This window comes from Neofelis nebulosa, chromosome X (assembly GCF_028018385.1).
Source record: "Neofelis nebulosa isolate mNeoNeb1 chromosome X, mNeoNeb1.pri, whole genome shotgun sequence".
In the NCBI taxonomy this organism is placed as follows: Eukaryota; Metazoa; Chordata; class Mammalia; order Carnivora; family Felidae; genus Neofelis; species Neofelis nebulosa.
Window position 1 is genome coordinate 18,180,233 of NC_080800.1, and position 19,559 is coordinate 18,199,791.

General features: G+C 36.8%; 1 protein-coding gene across 15 annotated transcripts in view; it reads left to right on the top strand.

The window, feature by feature from the left end:
* The window catches only part of MBTPS2 (membrane bound transcription factor peptidase, site 2), a 100,947-nt gene that overhangs the window by 21,381 nt on the left and 60,007 nt on the right, over nucleotides 1–19,559 (top strand). For 11 of the 15 annotated variants that reach the window (XM_058713734.1, XM_058713736.1, XM_058713733.1 and 8 more), the window contains exons 6-11: nucleotides 1,792–1,910; nucleotides 2,816–2,996; nucleotides 12,130–12,224; nucleotides 12,588–12,783; nucleotides 15,209–15,284; nucleotides 16,575–16,793. In XM_058713734.1, the coding sequence (XP_058569717.1) occupies nucleotides 1,792–1,910; nucleotides 2,816–2,996; nucleotides 12,130–12,224; nucleotides 12,588–12,783; nucleotides 15,209–15,284; nucleotides 16,575–16,793 (886 nt within the window). Of the gene's footprint in view, nucleotides 1–1,791; nucleotides 1,911–2,815; nucleotides 2,997–12,129; nucleotides 12,225–12,587; nucleotides 12,784–15,208; nucleotides 15,285–16,574; nucleotides 19,484–19,559 lie in introns of those variants that run through there. The other 4 variants (XM_058713746.1, XM_058713745.1, XM_058713747.1 and 1 more) reach the window with 3 other exon arrangements.

A 19,559-nucleotide genomic window follows, 5' to 3' on the forward strand; every position in this document is an offset into this window, starting at 1 on the left:
CCAAATGTAAGTAGTTCAGCACTGAAATGTTAATTGTGTTATTTGGAGGACTCAGGCTCTTTCTGTCTTGTTAGCTCACTATTCCCAACATGCAGCTTTTGTGTCATAGACTCAGGCTTGTCTCTATCTTAGCTACATTCCAGCCATAAGGACAATGATATCCCCATCACCTCCACTCATATCCTGTTAGCCAAAGCAGTCATATGGCCGAACTCAGATTCCTGCAAGTCTGGGAAATGTCTTTAGGTTACATTTCTATCACTATAAAACATTGGCTCTCAACCACTGGTGCTGTCACCCTCCTGTAGATGTTTGGAATGTGTGGGGGGCAGGGAGCATTCCTTGGTTGTCTCAGTGAAGGGAGAGTGGCATTCAGTGGGTGGGAGCCAGAAAGGCTAAATATCCTGGAGTGCGAGGGACAGACTTGCACAAATAAGAATTGCAAGGTTCAGAGTGTTAGTAGAGCCCCTACTCTGCCCCATGAGAAAAACTGGTAGAAGAAGGAAAGGATCGGTATGGGGGAGGAGGATATCTAGTGCTATGCTAGTGATTGTTTAACCCCTGGCTCTGGAAGGGAGAGTGAGGAGCTCTGATATGTAGCATTTTCTGGTTTCTGTGGTATAATTACTCCTGCCATGGCCAATTTTAAGGTACCAACCCAAAGTCCCTGAAGGAGGAATTAGGAAGAGATGTACACAGTCTGCTGTGGCAAGCTGGCAGGACCAGCCTCCAGCACACCACTGGGTTCACCTTAACCATTTCTGCATATATGATAGAGATGGTTATAGTCTGTGACATGGTGTAAGATACATACTCTATTTAGTTCGTCAATAATACTCTCCTTAATAGTTTAATTCTTAAAACAATCTCTTTTTCTGAGTACCATTTGGATTTCCTTTATATACATAAACATATATGTGTGTGTGTGTGTTGAAATTTATTTTTTTCCATTTTATTTTATTAATATAATTTGTTGTCAAATTGGTTTCCATACAACACCCAGTGCTCATCCCAACAGGTGCCCTCCTCTATTCCCATCACCCACTTTCCCCTCTCCCCTACCCCCCATCTACCCTTAGTTTGTTCTCAGTCCTTAAGAGTCTCTTATGGTTTGCCTCCCTCCCTCTCTGTAACTTTCTTTTTCCACTTCCCCTCCCCCATGGACTTTTGTTAAGTTTTTCAAGACCCACATATGAGTGAAAACATATGGTATCTGTCTTTCTCTGCCTGGCGTATTTCACTTACTATAATACCCTCCAGTTCCATCCACGTTGCTGCAAATAGCCAGATTTCATTCTTTCTCATCGCCAAGTAGTATTCCATTGTCTATATAAACCACATCTTTACCCATTCGTCCATAACCCAGCTCAGCAAGAATGTTTTTTATTTAGTCTTAACTTTTATTTGAATAGCTCTGAAATTTTTTTCAAAGATCACAAGTATGTTTTGATTAATAATGTATGTTTTCTGAAAAGAGGATAAAGTGAGTAGAAATTCAATTTATGTTTTATGTATATTAGAATATAGATTCTCTTAGTGTTAAGTCATATTAGTATGTCGTCTTCTTAATGTGGTATAAACATGCTCATTTTACATTTCACTATCTGAAATGGAAGGGGCCTCTAACTGAACATCTGTCTGCTGTACTAGTAAGTAGATCTGTCTGCTTCGCGGCTTCTTCTGGTTACTTCAGTAACTTATCAGAATCCCCAGGTGTTATGAAGTCCAGATACCTAGATCATTCCTGCCCTTGGTTGAGCTGACTCCTTTTTTTTTTTTTTCTCTTTTCAGGTATCTGGCATAATTTCGTCCTTGCACTCCTAGGTATTTTAGCTCTCGTGCTTCTCCCTGTAATTCTCTTGCCATTTTACTACACTGGAGTTGGGGTGCTCATCACTGAAGTTGCTGAGGTAAATAATGAGGATTACTTGGGGCATCCTTTTACCAGATTGTGATGTAACACAGCATTTTATGATGTAAGGAACTTTTATTCAAGTTCTCATATACAGAATGCTCAGTTTTTCCTGAAGAAATTGCTGTCATCCTTTTAAATTGAACAGAAAGTTTTGTGGAAGACATTGGCTTTTTAAAAATACTTAAATTTGTTTCTGTTCTGAGTTACAAAGATAGTATCAAGGTTTTCTACCTGTACTTTGTTGATAAAATGCATCATTTACCTTTACTGTTTATTTTTATAACTGTGCTTTTGAGACAAATGTCCTTACTCCTAAGTAAGAAGATTGAAACCTAGGCTAGCCAGCTGGAACATTTCATGGGAGTTAAGTAACTGTCTTCAACTCTGTATTTCACTCCCTTAAACAATAATTACTGCAGTGGCATCAAGTCTTCTGTTCAGGCTTTCAGAAAAGGAAAATTACCTTTGTGAACAACTGACTCACATATTCATTGTGCTGTGGTATTGTCTGTATATTTGGGACTGTGTTTAGATAAGGACTTGTCTTACAATTTTATCCACCAAGGATATATAAGATAATGAAGGCATTCTGGTGACTACTTTCACAAAAAATTTTAATTAGCAGTTTGGGAAAAACTTTATCATTTTAATCTTCATAGTTGGCAGGTGGGGTTTCTTCAGTTGTGAAAAATTCAATTAGAGAAGTAGGAAAAGTAACTATAATTGTTAGGTTGATTTTGTTAATGTTCTAGGACTGTACATCTTGGATTCAAAGATGGATTATTTTCTGCATTAGCCAAAATATTCTATTTAATTAAATCAGAGTCTTTAATTGTTTGGTCAGATAAATCATAGCTTGTCTTCATATATTATCTGATTTGGTTGTACCCTCTTCCCAAGGACTCACCTGCCATTGGACCCAGAGGCCTTTTTGTGGGAGACCTTGTCACCCATCTACAGGATTGTCCTGTTACTAATGTACAAGATTGGAATGAATGTCTAGATACCATCGCCTATGAGCCCCAAATTGGTTACTGTATTAGTGCATCAACTTTACAGCAGTTAAGCTTCCCAGTTAGAGGTGTGTATATTTCTTCAGTATAATATCATGTTTCAGGGGCGCCTGGGTGGCTCAGTCGGTTAAGTGTCCAACTCTTGATTTCACTTCAGGTTATGGTCTCACAGTTTATGAGTTCAAGCTCCTCATCGGGCTGTCAGCACAGAGCCCTCTTGGGATCCTCTCTCTCCCTCTCTCTCTGCCCCACTCTCGCTCTCTCTCGCTTACTCACTCTCTCTCCCAAAATAAATAATAATATTTTAATAATATTTTTAAATAATAATAACATTAATAGTAATAATATGCTTCAAGCAGCAGTACTTGGCCATTCACCAATTCTTAGCCCATGTCTATAGATTTATTTTGTTCTAATTTTTTTAAATAAATCAGTAAAGTAATAATAGGCACAAACTAGTATTTTGGTAAGTTGGATACTAATATTTATATATTGTTCAATGTCTAACTAATTTCATAATATCATAGTTGACTTTCAAGACTCTAGTATCTAATTCTTTCCACATTTAGAAGAACTTGTGTTAAGTCAGCATTCAAGCTCAACCATAACCAATTAACTAAATTCCAGTAATTAAATGCTCCCATGCTGTATGGATGGTGTCATATCCAAAGCTATTTGGGGTAGAGTTATTTTATGTGGCAGGCATCCAGAGGAATTCATGTTGGTATCTGAAAATATCCTCTGAAGTCAGATCTGTTGTTCTGTGTAGCAAGCGACAAGGTGAAGCAAGTTTATTCTCAGATGCTCCCAAATTTAGAGTTCTTTCAGCTCTGAAAAATCAGCCTCCCAACTCTTTATATAAAATCATGGGGCCCAGATTATTTGGAGTGTTTAAAAACACAAATTATATTCACAGATTATATCTTTAGGTCAAGAAATGCCCTGGAATGCTTGTCCACATCTACTGGGGTTAGGAAATATGATAAATAATCAGGAATAACTTCACTGAAGTACTATGTACAACAGTGGCAGAGTAATAAGAATTGATTTAAAATTTTTTTTCAAATATAATCTTTCATATATTACCCATTTTTAAGAACTTTTATTACTGTAAAAACTTCTCAAACATACATAAAAGTCAAGAAAATAGTAGAGGGGTGCCTGGCTGACTCGGTCGGAGGAGCATGCTACTCTTGATCTCGGGGTTGTGAGTTCGAGCCCACGCTGGATGTAGAGATTACTTAAGTAAAACTTAGGAAAGAAAAGAAAAGTAGTATAAATGGAACCTTATACATCATTCTCCCAGCTTCCATAATTATCAACATTTTTCCAACTTTTTAATCTAATTATCCTACTTTTGAGGGGAGTATTTTTAAGCACATCTCAGGCATCATATCATTTCATCCATGAACTTTAGCATGTCTTTAGTACATGATGACTTTTTAAACATGACCACAGTACTGTTATTCACACCTAACAAAATTAGCACTAATTCCTAATATCTAGTCAGTATTCACTTTTCTCTATTTTTTTTTTAATTTTTAAAAAATATTTATTTATTTATTTATTTATTTATTTATTTATTTATTTATTTTGAGAGACAGGGGAGAGGCAGAGAGTGAGGAGAGAAGAATCCCAAGCAGGCTCTGCTCTATCAGCACAGAGCCCAACGTGGGGCTCGAATTCGCAAACCATGAGACCATGACCTGAGCTGAAATCAAGAGTTGGATCCTTAACTGACTGAGCCACTGAAGCGCCCCCTTACCTGTTTTTTTTAATAGTTGATTTAAGTTGGATGGTATGTCTTTTAAGTGTCTTTGAGCTTGGAACAATTCCCCCTGGTGTTTTTTTCTTTTTTAGGTTTTTTTTTTTTGAGATCTCATTTAAGAAACTGTCACTTGTTTTGTTGAACTGCCCATATTCTGGATTTGTCTGGCTCTGTATTATGCTTATGATGTCATTAACATGTTCAGATAGCCTCCAGATTTTCTATAGATGGTCATTAGGTGTAGACACTTGATTAAATTCAGGATCCACTTTTTGAGGGGGTGAAAATACTTCATAGGTGGCGCTCACTGCTTCCTATTGCATCATGTCAAGAGGCACCCAATGTCTAGTCTTCTCCCTTGTGATAATGTTAACATTGTTCAGTGGGCTAACCTGATTCTTTAAGGTTGAAATATTTATACATTTTTACTATTCTCAAGAGCCACTTAGCATCTTCCCAAACATTTCAGATGATGGAAGGTTGGTATATGACCTGTAATGTGTTCTTCTCTGAGAGAAATGATCCATTATTTCACACTTCTTAGGTCCTTTATCATTTTCCTCCAATTTCTCTAAATTTGGTGTAATATGTATTGAATTACAAAAGCCAAACTGACCCAGTAATCAAAGTTCTCTCTAGTAGAATTGTTTTATTGTTTTATTTAGGACATCTGCATTTCAAATGTTTAAGGTTTTGCCCCTTTCCTGGCATACAAAATGAAAATGAAAATTTTCCTGGAAATACTCTGAAACTCTTTTCTTTCCTTTTTTTTTTTTTTTTTTTTTTTAACATTTTTTTTTTTTTTAATTTATTTTTGGGACAGAGAGAAACAGAGCATGAATGGGGGAGGGGCAGAGAGAGAGGGAGACACAGAATCGGAAACAGGCTCCAGGCTCTGAGCCATCAGCCCAGAGCCCGACGCGGGGCTCGAACTCACGGGCCGCGAGATCGTGACCTGGCTGAAGTCGGACGCCTAACCGACTGCGCCACCCAGGCGCCCCCCTTTTTTTTTTTTAACATTTATTATTTTTGAGAGAGCGAGACAGAGTGCAAATAGGGGGAGGGGCAGAGAGAGAGGGAGACACAGAATCCAAACCAGGCTCTAGGCTCCAAGCTGTCAGCAAAGAGCCCAACACAGGGCTCAAACCCACGAAGCACGAGATCATGACCTGAGCCGAAGTCAGATCTTTAACCAACTGAGCCACCCCGGTGCCCTTCTGAAACTCTTTCATTGTCAACTTTTTGAGTATTTCACTGTTATGTATTTGGGAGGTATTTGTGTTAAAACATAAAGCAGATATTACTCTTTCTACTTAATAAAAAAAATCAATCCCAGAGTAATTCTTCAATATCTATTTCATCTCCTTAGGAGTGACTGTATTAGGATACATGTTGATTTTACATGATGACTGTTGACTATGTCTGATAAACCTGTACCTCTATTTAACCGTTTTTAGATGGAGTGAATACATTTAGCCAGTTTATAGGAATCTTAATGACTGTAAATTTAAATTAAATTAAAATATATACTAAATTAATTTTAATGGCAGACTTGACCACTGAGGCTGTAGATATTTTAAAGAAAACTATGGATTATGGTGCCTGGATGGCTCAGTCGGTTAAGCGTCTGACTCTTCATTTCGGCTCATGTCATGATCTCACTGTTTGTGGGATCAAGCCCCACATCAGGCTCTGCACTGAAAGCATGGAGCCTATTTGAGATTCTCCCTCTCTCTCTGCCCTCCCTCTCTCTCTCTCTCTCTCTCTCTCTCTCTCTCTCTCTCTTCTCTCTCTCTCCAAATCAATCAATAAATTTTTTTAAGAAAAGAAAGCTATGGATTAATAGTATTTTATATGTATCTAGGTACATTTTTTTATCCTTAGTTATAAAGAGAGGAAAAAGATACAATTAAATATGGTAATACAAAGTGGGCAATAATCCAAAAGTGATTCATGTTCATTTTGGAGTGGACTTTAGTATACATAATTAAAATTCTAGAAATTTACACCACTGCAAAAACAATAAAGCCACCTTGGAAAAAAGATCTGACCCTGGAAGTGCATGTAAGCTGTCCCAACCAATTGTTTCTGGCCACTTACCTCTCATAGGTGTATTATTAAGTTGTTTAAGATATAATTAAGAAGACTGGATGTTCTCCTTAAAATATTAACAAGTAGATTTTTGTCAAATTAGATTTTTTAACGTTTTATTTTATTTTTTGAGAGATAGAGACAGAGTGTGAGTTGGGGGGGACAGAGCGGGGGGAGACACAGAATCTGAAGCAGGCTTCAGGCTCTGAGCAATTTCTGTCAAATTAGAAAAAAATGTGGTTAATCTATGATATGAAATTGTTTAGACCTGCTTTTCTTCTGTTAATCCTTTCCTTTTTGATTTTTAAACATTAACTCACTAAACTACAAATGTCACTGACAGAGGTAAGGCTGATTAAATTCCACCTCTTCCCCTAGTACATGGGGCCAGCCTAAGGAGCTTGTCCCATACACTCCTTGGAGATTGAATGGCCTTTCCAGGAAGCCCCAAAAAAGGACACTGGGTCAGGAATTGGAGCCCATTGCACCTGAAATAGATCTCTGATCTCATTCTGGGTCAGAACAGAAAACAAAACTTTACCCCCATTCATAGTCAAGCCTCTACTTTTACAATTGCTGGGTGTCCATATGCCACTTTGTGATTTGAGTGGAATTGAAAGTTACAGAAAAGAACTAGTCTGGCTCTTTATTTGGGACTATTTTCCTAACAAGTAGCTTGCATCCTCTTTCTTTAGTTTGAGAGGAATCCTTCATTTCATATACACATAAAGCTAAATTCCTTTTTTCTTTCCTGAAAGCATTATCTCGAATAAGAAAGACTGTACTCAACAAGTCCAGCATTTGAACTAGGTTTCCAGGAGCATGAGATTGAAAACTAAAAGCAACTGCTCCCTAGAAAGAAGCTTTGAGCTCAGACTCAGCCATCCCCATTGAACAGCCTATATTCCTATTCAGAGGAGGCGTGGGTATATCCCTGTAACTGCCTGGCAACAGGAATATTGTATTCCTGTCTTATGTATCTATACATATGTATCTATAACTGAAGTGAGAAGAGACCCTTTCCCACCTAGTTTAAGATAATAAAAGAAAACTTCCAGGAATCTTTTCCATGTATTTTGAGTACTCAGATTGTTTTTATGCCTAATCTTCTCTACTGTTTGGGGAAAAGTATCTTGTTTTTTCATTGTGAACATCAAGTTATGATCCAGAGGTTTTTTGCTATCCTAAATTGAAGAGAGAATGTGTGTATATGTGTGTGTGTTTATAATTTTTTTAAACTACTTATTAGGTGATGCTGGTATAAATTCTATAGAACTAAGAACAAATAAAGAGGAGGGGTGCCTGGGTGGCTCAGTTGGTTTAGCATCAGACTTTGGCTCAGGTCATGATCTCGTGGTTAGTGAGTTCAAGCCCCGCATCGGGCTCTGTGCTGGCAGCTTGGAGCCTGGAGCCTGCTTCTGATTCTGTCTCCCTCTCTATCTGCCCCTCCCCAACTTGTGTTCTGTCTCTCTCTGTCTCTTAAAAATATTTAAAAAAAAATTTTTTAAAGGATAAATAAATAGGCTTGCCTCCCTGTGTTGGAGCTCTAACTACATTTATATATTTAATAAGCTAGGATAAGAAAATTATTCAGCTCATTTTAGTAATAGAGAAGGTAGTGGGGACTGTGAACTATACATTGAAAAAGGTTCCAGTCTTTTTCTAAAACTAACCTCAGGGCACCTCAGCGGCTCATTAGACATCTGACTCTTGATTTTAGCTCAGGTCATGATCTTGTGATTCCTTAGATTGAGGCCCATGTCAGGCTCTGCACTGACAGCACAGTGCCTGCTTGGGATTCTCTCTCTTTCTCTCTCTCTCTGCCCCTCCCCTGCTCATGTGCACGTGCGCACTCTCTCCCTCTCTCGCTCTCTCAAAATAAATAAACATTTTTTAAGTAAATAAAAAAATGAAATTAACCTCTGGTGGGCACCTGGCTGGCTCAACTGGAGCATGTGACTCTTGATCTCAGGGTTGTAAGTTCAAACCCCACATTGGGTGCAGAGATTACTTTTAAAAAATTAACCTCTGTTCTAGACTATGCTTTGGAGGCTAAACTATTTCTACAACTATCTTAGGACCCATCTTAAGGGTTCATTCAGAATATGTAGGTTCTCCCTATGGTAGAATGAAACTGATCTGTTCTTGAATTACCTAATTGTCTCCCAGACTAAGATTTAAGGGAGAAGTCTAATCTTTCAGAGTTAAATTCAACCTACAAATGCCTCTGGGACCTTTCAATGCAATCTTGAGTGCTTCTTCGAAAGTAGAATTGGATTGGCCTGTCATGCTTAGTAAAAAAGTACATACACTAATATGAGAATTGTCTGTGGCATCCCCATTTATAGGTTAAGAATCGAGTTACAGAAATTGGCTTAGCAACTTGTCCTTTAATGTGACCCAGTAGAAAATATTCTAAAATAAAGTTTTTTTAAACGTAGAACTTTTTTTTTAATTGATAAACAGAGAAATATCAAATTTACCTCTCAAATAGCCACAAAATATGTAACTCTTTATTGGAAAATTCTGTTTGTCAGGAGATATTTACACTTGTGAGGATGGCCACAGCCATGGATTTATGTTTTAGTTAGAGTAATCATCATAGGAAGAAGCCATAACATAAAGGTTGCAAATTGGTGGTAGCCCAGAGACCAAATCCAGCCTTGGCAAATGTATTTGGTCTGGCTTATGTGGTATTTTTTTATATTAATTAGATGCCAATATTTAAAATTGAAGAGGTTTCACATGAAAGTCCAGATTTCAGATTTCTCTTGTAATAAAATCAACAGTCTGTGGAATCAGGCCCCCAAGTTGAGTGCCTGGCTGCTAATCCCATAAAGCAGGGTATACATTTTCTAATTCATCGCAGTCCCTCTACTCCCTATTTTTTTCCCCACACACTATCTACTTCATTTATTTGAAACCTGCTTGGCCTGTTTCGGCATTTGTGTTTCCGTACATGCTGCATCAATAGTGATATCAAATTCTTGACTTTAAATTCTGTATTGTATATATTCCTCCAAGAAAAGTTAGTGATCAAGTATCAGATGTAAATTTTCTAGATTTCTAATACAAAGGAAAGTGGCACAGAATATCATATATGTATTCAATGTATACTGAGTTATATACCTTATGTAAGATTGAGAAACTTTTTTCTCAAGGAGCTCACAGTCCAGTCAAAGAAACAGAGCATTTGATAGGGATTAAGGAGTGTACCTGTGATGAGCACCAGGTGATGCATAGAAGTGTTGAATCATGATATTGTATACCTAAAACTAATATTATACTATATGTTAACTAACTGGCATTTAAATTAAAAAAAAAAAGCAGACCATGCCCACGTTATTACAGTACAAGGTTAATTGCAGTACAAGGTTAATTGTAGGTAATGACAGGAATCGGTGGGAATTGTGGGAGTTGGTGGTGGTCAGTCTTCACTGGGAAGATGAGAGCAGGTTTCATAGCATCACCCCTTGAGTTGGGCCTCAACAGTGAGTCTAATTTCAGGAGGCCAAAATGGAAATAAACCTTGGCACCAGAACCTAGAAAGCAGTTAGGGAATGCTAGTAATTTGGTTCACCAAGATGATAGTATGAGATAAGATGAGAAAAAAAGCAGCAATCTTTCAGTTTTAGGCTATGGAATTTAGACGTTATTTGGGAGTAGTGCAGTCCTTGGAAAGTTTTGATCAGAGGAGTTACATTCTCATAGTTTTACTCAGGAAGATGAATCTGAAGCATTTGGTATGTAGGAAAGGCTTGCGTATGCTAATAGGTGGTAAGCAAACAAGACTTCTTAGGATTCTTCAAATGGGTCAGGTGAGAAGTTAGAGCCTGCACTCAAATGCAAATATATAGGAGAAAAATAATGAGGAGGTAAAAATTGGTGGGACTTGGCAACTGATCAGAGACAACCCTGAAACTGTAGCCTGGATTGGTTAAAAAAAAAAAAAAAAAATCCTAAACAACTTTGTACTTTATACTTTACTCTTAAGGGTGACGGATTATTGATTACAGGCACAGGTTTATCTGTACCATTTGCTACTCACAGTTTGCCTTCATATTTCAAATACAAATCCTCATTTAAAATTTAAATACCTATTCAATTATAAGAAAACAACAGAGAAAGAAAAAAGAAAACAAAACTGCCCACACAGCCAAGCAATGCAGAAGAGAAACTGATTTATCAGTTAGTTTGTTTCACCTGTTTTGTTCTTCATTTTATGTAGACCAAGGAGAGAGAGCCACAGTGGCTGGGGGGGATCCACTCTAACCAATACAAGATGTCTCCCTCAAATAACCTAGTTTAAAAAAAAAACTGTTTGAAAACCAAACAACGACCGATGACTAAAATACAAAATCCTTGTACAATCATATTGCATATCAACTAACATTTTCCTGCCAGTGCTCTTGAAGACACAATTGTAATAGAAAAGCTTTTTGTGGTACTAGAAAACGTACTTTTTTTGGTAGTTCTCTGGTAACTTTGCTCTTCAATCTGTCTTCCTTAGCACATCTGTGGTAGCATACATATAAGATTCTAAGTTTAATTGGTCCCTGCTACACATCAGTTTATGCTTTACAAGTTTGATATGCTGAGTGCAGGAAACCTTCCAAAATAAACACATGGAATCATTTTTATTCCACCTGTATAAGTGATTTAGTTTTCTTATTCTGCCCCAGATACAAGTGAGGGAGTACACCAAAAACCTTTGAAAAATAAATGAATAATGAGAATAAACAGTTACCCTGTTTGCATTGTCTTCCAAAAGTGGTAACTGGATTATTGGTATGCAGGCAAATATGTGCACATCTCTGGGGTCAGATTGGGCTGCCCTGATTTTATGAGGAAAGCCGTAAGGTAAGCAAGGAGGCAGGATAGATATTTGATCTAATGGGGATGTCTTTAGGGATGAGAGTCTTTAAGGCATCCTCTTGCCCACTCTGCTAACACCGCATTGCAGGAACTTTAGTAATACTGGATCAGTAGCATTAGGACAGCTAATAGTGGCTCATTAAATATTTGTGCTTGACTAGCTGGAGTTACTGCAAAACCTACTGAGACCCTGGAACTCTAGCTTTATTAATAGGTAAGTTTATAGGAAGACATAAATCTATGGTAAGTGCTGCTTCTTGATTTCAAACTGGACAAGTCTTTTTGTAATATCGTGTCTCTTTTTGTAACAAAATCACTGCAGTGAGTACCCTGTCAGACTGAACTAGGAATCATACAATTGTTTCCAAGTTCACATGCATTTTACTTACTCTTTTTGTGTTGAAAGCAAAATTTTCATTACAAATGTATTTCTATATAACAGATTCTAATTCACTATTTCTCTTTAGCATACAAACGGCTAGATGGTTCGACTGAATGTTGTAACAATCACAGCCTCACAGATGTGTGCTTTTCCTACAGAAATAACTTTAATAAGCGTTTGGTGAGTTGTCCCTGAAGCAATCTTGCTTGTCTGATATAATTTTTATAAAATAAGCATATAGAACTAAAATGTAATCTATGAACACTTTTCCCTTTTGTTTCATATTGTTTTATTAAAATTTCTATATTTCACTTGCCACATTTCATCTGAGAATCTTTAAAAATTTATAGGTATAATATCTTATTTGGCCGAAGTAGAATACTTGAATCTAATTTATAGTAGGTGCACATAAATGGCATTTCTTTTAAATGAACTTTGTTCCTAATATGCTCTGTAACATGAAAGATACTGAGCACTGGAACTTGCTGTTTTTCTTGTTAGTAAATTATTTTGGGTATTGACTAATTAATATTTTACTCATAGCATACATGCCTACCCGCCCGGAAAGCAGTTGAAGCCACACAAGTTTGTAGAACCAATAAAGACTGTAAAAAAAGTTCAAGTTCCAGTTTCTGTATAATACCTTCTTTGGAAACTCATACTCGCTTAATAAAAGTGAAACATCCTCCTCAAATTGATATGTTGTATGTAGGCCATCCACTGCATCTTCATTACACAGGTGGGTACTTATTATGGAAGACCCTCAGAAAATCATTAAGATGTCATATATTCTTCATGGTAGAAACTCAGTACAAATCCTTGCATTAATTTTATTTATTATAAATTTGACTACTTTTTAAAGTCTTCTTAACTTGTTCTTCAGTATTGTATGAAATTTAGGCATTAGGAAAATAATCTGAATTTTATGAAACAAGGTGTAACTGAATCCCATGTCTGCCTATGGAGAGTGACATATTTTCTTCACTACCATTTATGTCCAAGTCACATAGATGATCTCTCAGATGTTCTCTGAGAGTTTATTAAACCTACCCAAGTTCCCAAAACAGTGGCAAGAGCAACATACCCCAGAGAATGCCAGGAGTTATAGTGGTAAGACTATCATTTATGTATAACACATGAATTTTATGTTAATATAATTTTCATGTTTTTTTATGTTTATTTTTTAGTTTTGAGAGAGAGCGAGTTGGGGGGGGGGGGAGGCAGAGAGAGAGGGAGACAGAGAATCCCAAGCAGGCTTCCCATTGTCAGCATAGAGCCCCACATGGGGCCCAAATTCACAAACCATGAGATCATGACTGTAGCCATGATAAAGAGTAGGATGCCCAACCACCTGAGCCTCCCAGGTGCCCTAATGTTTATTTATTTTTGAGAGAGAGTGAGAGACAGAGAGGGAGAGAGAGAGAGAGAGAGAAAGAGAGAGAAAGTACACATGCAAGCTGGAAAGGGGCAGAGAGAGAAGGAGACAGAGGATCCAAAGCAGGCTCCGTGCTGTCAGTGCAGATCCCAATGTGGGGCTCAAACTCATGAACCATGAGATCATGACCTGAGCCAAAGTCATATGCTTAACTGACTGAAGTACCCAGGTGCCCTTGAATATAATTTTCAGAACTGGGCTGGCATAATTGTTTTAACAGTGGCTACATTATTGGGACTAAATAGATAGCTTCTTCATATTGCTGAAGATCATATAGTCTAATTTTGTTGTACAAGATTTTTTTTAAGTTCCCTTTTTTATAATGGTTTTGTGGAAATATAATTCACATGCCATGTATTTGAGCCTTTTAAAGCATACAATTGAAGGTTTTTTAATATGTTCAGAGTTGTGCAACCATTACCACAATCTAATTCTAGAATATCTTCATCACCCCAAAAAGAAACAGTGTATTCACTATCAGTCACTTCTCATTTCTCCCCACCCCCAGTCCTTGGCAACGACTAATCTACTTTCTGTTTCTGTAAGTTTGCCTAGTCTGCACATTTCATATAAGTAGGATATTTTGTGACTGACTTCTTTCACTTAGCGTAATGTCTCCAAGGTTCATCCATGTTGTAGCATGTCTCAGTAGGTCATTCCTTTTTATGGCAAAATAATATTCTGTTTAATGGACATATCACATTCTCTTTATTCATTCATCAGTTGATGGACATGGGGGTTTTATATTACTCTTTAAAAAGCTGTCTCATTGTTTCATAGTCATAGCCTGTAACCTGGGTCATTCTTCTTATTTATCATTCTTCTTATTTATGATAAATAAGACTCTAGAATGCAAGTCACTAAGTGACTCTAGAATGCAAATGTTAATTTTTTTAATGTTTTATTTTTTTTTTGAGAGAGAGAGACAGAGTAGGAGCAGGGTAGGGGCAGTTAGAGAGGGGACATAGAATCGGAAGCAGGTTCCAGGCTCTGAGCTGTCAGCACAGAGCCCGACTTGGGGCTCAAACCCATGTGCCGTGAGATCATGACCTGAGCCGAAGTCAGACGCTCAACCGACTGAGCCACCCAGGCATCCCTAGAATGCAAATATTAAATATATCCTCAACAAATGGAAAGGAAGTTCCCTTTTAGAATAATTCAGAACTATGTACTATGTAATTCAGAAATATGTACTATATGTTCTACCTAATTACAGAGAAGTTTGTAAATGTTTTGAGCAAAAACAGGATTACGGAATGCACAGAGTGGAAGAGACCAAAAATTTCCCCTAGTCATAATCCTTGTTTTAGTAATGATTTAGTAAGAGAAAACCAAGACCAGAAAGAAGTTAAGTGGCATAATAGAGTAAATGTGATTTTCAGGTTATGCCTCTTTGAAGGATAAGGACTCTTCATAAATTCTGCCATAGTTTTTAAGTCAGTCTCTTTATTTGGTAGTCATGCTTGGTATATAGTCAGTTTTATATTATTCTTACTTCCAAATATAAGTACGTACTGAGACATGAATTTCTGTATTCCACTATATTTATTAGATGTTCTAGAATAATTGTTTTTATATGTGGGGCATATAGGCTGCCTGCTTATGTTTGGGAAGAGCTTTCTCAACCAGTTTAATAGACTAGCCCAATTGTTGACCACATGGAAAAATTTATAATGCTATTGCTTCTCTATATGAACAATATTCATTATTCCTTGTTTTTCTTTTTCAGTGAGCATCACCAGTTTTATCCCACGCTTCAACTTTCTAAGCATAGACCTGCCTGTGGTTGTGGAGACATTTGTCAAGTATCCTTTCTGGTGTAAAGAATGTTTTTAAAAGGTGTTCCTTGGAATGTGATTAGGCTTACCTTGAATAGAGCATGCATAGACCTTACAAGTGTCCATTGATTGCTAACAACTGAAAAAGAGACTTTAAAGTTGAAAAAGATCAGATTGTATATAGAAAGGAAGAAGTCAGAGGAAAGAGATTGCTCAGGGAAGGAGAAAAGTTAAGATATGGAAGGGAGGGAACCCAGAATGTAATTTGAGAGTTGAATTTACAGATCTAAGACCTTTTAGTAAGTTTATAAAGAATGAAAGCTCAAAATGCCAATGAGGTGATATACTCTGCCCCTTGTGAACCTGTTACCTTGGACTAAGTGGAAGAATGCATAAGGGAGATCAAACTGGTTTCCACTACTAAAATAGCAATTCAGAGGACAAAATCTCATGTGTTCTTTAGCATATTATGTTGGAATATAAAACTTGACATTTTTTTAAATTTGTTATTATGAAGAATTTGCACACTTTGGAAGGGTTCTTTATTTTTGTCATTGTTTTTTCTTTTTTACCCTCTAGATTTTATTACTAAAAATGGATTTTTTTAAATTCCAGTATAGTAAACGTATGATATTATATCAGTTTCAGGTGCACAATACATATTTTTGTCACTTTTAAATCATTTTCATTTCCTTCCTCAATAATTTGCGAAAACATGAAAGGGAAAACAAATGAACAGTTAGTAAAAAATATGTACAATCAAGATAGTACCTTGTAGATTGCAGCTTTGTCTCAGAGATTTATGACATATATAAGCTTTTAGATGGCAGTAAAATACAGTTATATTTGTGTTACAGTTAATATTTCTACTACTTATAGTATACACTAGTTATAGATAATAGTAAAATAGAGTTGAAGGGGCCAAAATCCTTATGTTCCCTAAGGTAAGGTAATACTTTGTAGGGATCAAAAAGTAATTTTTCCCTTATTGCTAATTGCTTCCACACTCCTTTCTCTTGTTGTGTCATTAAAGTATTACAAAGACTCAATCTTCCTTGGAGTTTGTTATAGATTGTCTTAGTTTACAAATGGTTGGCCTTTATTTTTCTAGCCAAGATTTTTGAGCTTTGAAATAATATGAATAATTTATTTTAAATGGTAGAGATCTAAGAAGGAATGTCCTATACTTGTAGGCAGAGATTTAAAGAAAGCAGCTATAATCTCAAATCCAGCCCTAGTAAAACATTCTCTTCTGACTACCAGAAATGTGGTTTCTTCTCAGACCTCACAGTCAGATCCTTAACTGATTTTACCCAGGTACCTGATTTCCCTCTCAGGAGCTCTGGCTATTGTTAATGCAGTGCCCTGCTTTGCTTTGGATGGTCAGTGGATTTTAAACTCTTTCCTAGATGCCACCCTTACCTCAGTGATTGGAGACAATGATGTCAAAGATCTGATAGGATTTTTCATCTTGCTTGGTGGCAGTATACTTTTGGCTGCCAACGTGACCTTGGGACTCTGGATGGTTACAGCACGGTAATATTTGCATTCATCTGGCAGAATGATCCTTGGTATGAAATATAAAGTGTTTCCTTAAAATTACATTTTAACTAACAACTTTAAGCTCCTCGTGTATCAGAATATCCAAACTCTGGGATGGAGGATAAACAGAAGAAATGAAAGGCATAGTCTCTGACTACATTCTGATTCTAAAGATTGAACTTAACAAATTTCAGATGCTTGTGGAACAATTGCTAAACAAGTGAAAATTCATGTTAAACCATTTTGTGCAACTCCGGATCATGTTGCAGTAGTGTAAAGGAGAACAGAATTAGGTGGAATTAATTGGGGCAAACTTTTTGAAAAAACATCATGAATCCAGATTTGAAGAAGACCAGAATCTGGCCAAGTGGAAGGGTGAGCATTTTCTTGGCCTGTATCTCTTGTCCTTTGTCTTGTTTGAAAAGAATTTTAAGATTTAATGGTGTATTATTTTGTACTCTGACAACTGAGGTCTGATTGCAGTTAATAAAATTCTATAAAAGTATCTGCTGACATGAAAGGAGAAATTTTTGTCAAATGATGCCAAATAAGTGAAAAAAGTAGGAAGTAGGGCCTACAATACCATGATGCATGTTTTGCCCCACAGGAATTGTCTCTTTGATGTGTCCCCATGCCCTCATAAAGCAGCACTAGCCTTAACATTTAGAGTGAGCTGCAAGAAGTGTCTTTCACTTGCAGCCTGTGAGCTGAGGAAGTTAAAGTTGAACCTCAGAACTGAGCCTGGTCTTCTAACAGATCACAAGACATATCTGCTACAGTCCTGGTTACCATTCTCTACAAAGCTTTGAAGCTCGAAACCCTTCCAGGGTAGACATTTTCTCTTGTGCTGCTGGGGTTATCTGGGGCCTAGGTCCCGGGTTCCTGTCTTCAAGAAGCACCTACCTTAAGCTCTCAACCATAGTTTGTCCTCACCAGCAGCTTCCATGTTTCTCTATATTAAGTAATTAAATGCCCAGGCCTTGCTTTCCATCTTTCCTCTAAGCTACCTCTATGGGTCCACGGAAGACTTGGTAGTACAGTGAGAATGGCTACACGGGAGTACAGATGTGGACTTGCCAGAGGCTGGGAACTGACTCTTGAGCCCAAAAGTGCCCTGAGTAGTTCAAGGTCTTTTGCACTGGAGATGCAGCCCTGGAAGATCCAGAAAGTCAACAGGACACTGTGAAGCTATTGGTCTTCTAAGTGTATGAGCATGCAATTCTTTGATGAAAAATAAGTGCTTCTCTCGTGCACTCAAGAACATTAACACCCATGTACCCAACTTCTTCACTAAGTGAGATATTCCATGGTGTTCACCTTTTTCCCATCATTGAGTTGCTCTTCAGGCACTAAAACTTTATAATCATTTTTAAGAAACTCTTTAGACTGTATTACAAGTTTGCCTGCCTTCTTAAATAGAAATTATATATGGAGTATGTTAAGATGTTATTAATGACTTGAGGTCATCAGTTATTACCGCTATTAAAACCATACACATTATTCGTTTATCCCAGAAAAAAAAAGCTTTTGTTGTGTTCTTCGGTAGATAGTCATTTGGGATCAAAGACTGTTAGCAGAGTGAGCTCAGACCTGTTTAGGTAGTAGAGCCTGGGAAATGCCATGAAATACTTGTATAATTAATTTGATTACATAAACTAAGCAATTTACTAATCAACATGTATATGTGCAGCTCAGTTTTTTGAAACTGAGAAAAAAATCTTAATAGAGGAAATCCTACCCCTCAACTTCTTTTTCTGGGGAAAAAAATACTAATTTTCTTGTAGAATTTGAACATTGTGGTCTGTTGCTCTCTAGGGTCAGGATTTGGGAACCACCCTTATTAGGATATTGAGCAGATCCATCGCATTTGTATAGAAATGACCTTATCATGCAAGAAAGGAAATGTTATCTGTGTCCAGCTTGACTGTGGGCACTTCTGGAGTAAGGACCATGTCATAATCATCTTTGCATCCCTGGGACAGTGCATGAGACATCATAAATACTTAATAAATGTGGTTGAATGGATGATGAATAGTGTTACTTATGGATTAGAAAAGCATGTTTCTATTTAAGCTACAAATAGTATTATTGAATACTGTATATATATGTTAACATAAAAAATAACTTGGAAGGTCTTTGTGTCCCATAAAGATATTATCATCTTTATGAAAATAATCCATTTTGATTTCTGTAGAGTGATTAGAAAAATGAATTATTTTGAGGATTTGAAGAAAATGTTCTTTCTGTGTTGTCACGTTGTTCAACAGTAAAACTTTATTTTCAGTGTTCCTACTCTACATTGTTTACATTTTCAAGAGGTTTTTTTTTTTTTAATCCCCTATAATCTGTATAGAAGGTATATATTTTTTCATCTCGGTTTGAAAAGACATGCAGTTAAACTTGACATTTTGATAATCGCCCTTATAGGTCATGGTCATCTATTCTAACAGCAAATTTCAAACAAGCGCTTCATGGATACATGGCTCTCAGTCATCAGTCTGTCCTATGGTATTTATTGAACATCCACATACTAATTAATGGTGCACAGGTATTTTTTCCTACAGATCTTTCGACTGTGCTGTAATTCATTCTTAGTATTTAACTTGAAGATACCATGGTTCCTGGCATTTGATGTTTAGCAATAAAAGAATAAATGTGTACCAGCATTGTATGTTTTACCATCATCTATGTGTTGTCTTTTTTCAAAAACTTCTATTCTTTTCTGTCAAAATTGTTCCCTTTACATTACAGTATGATCTT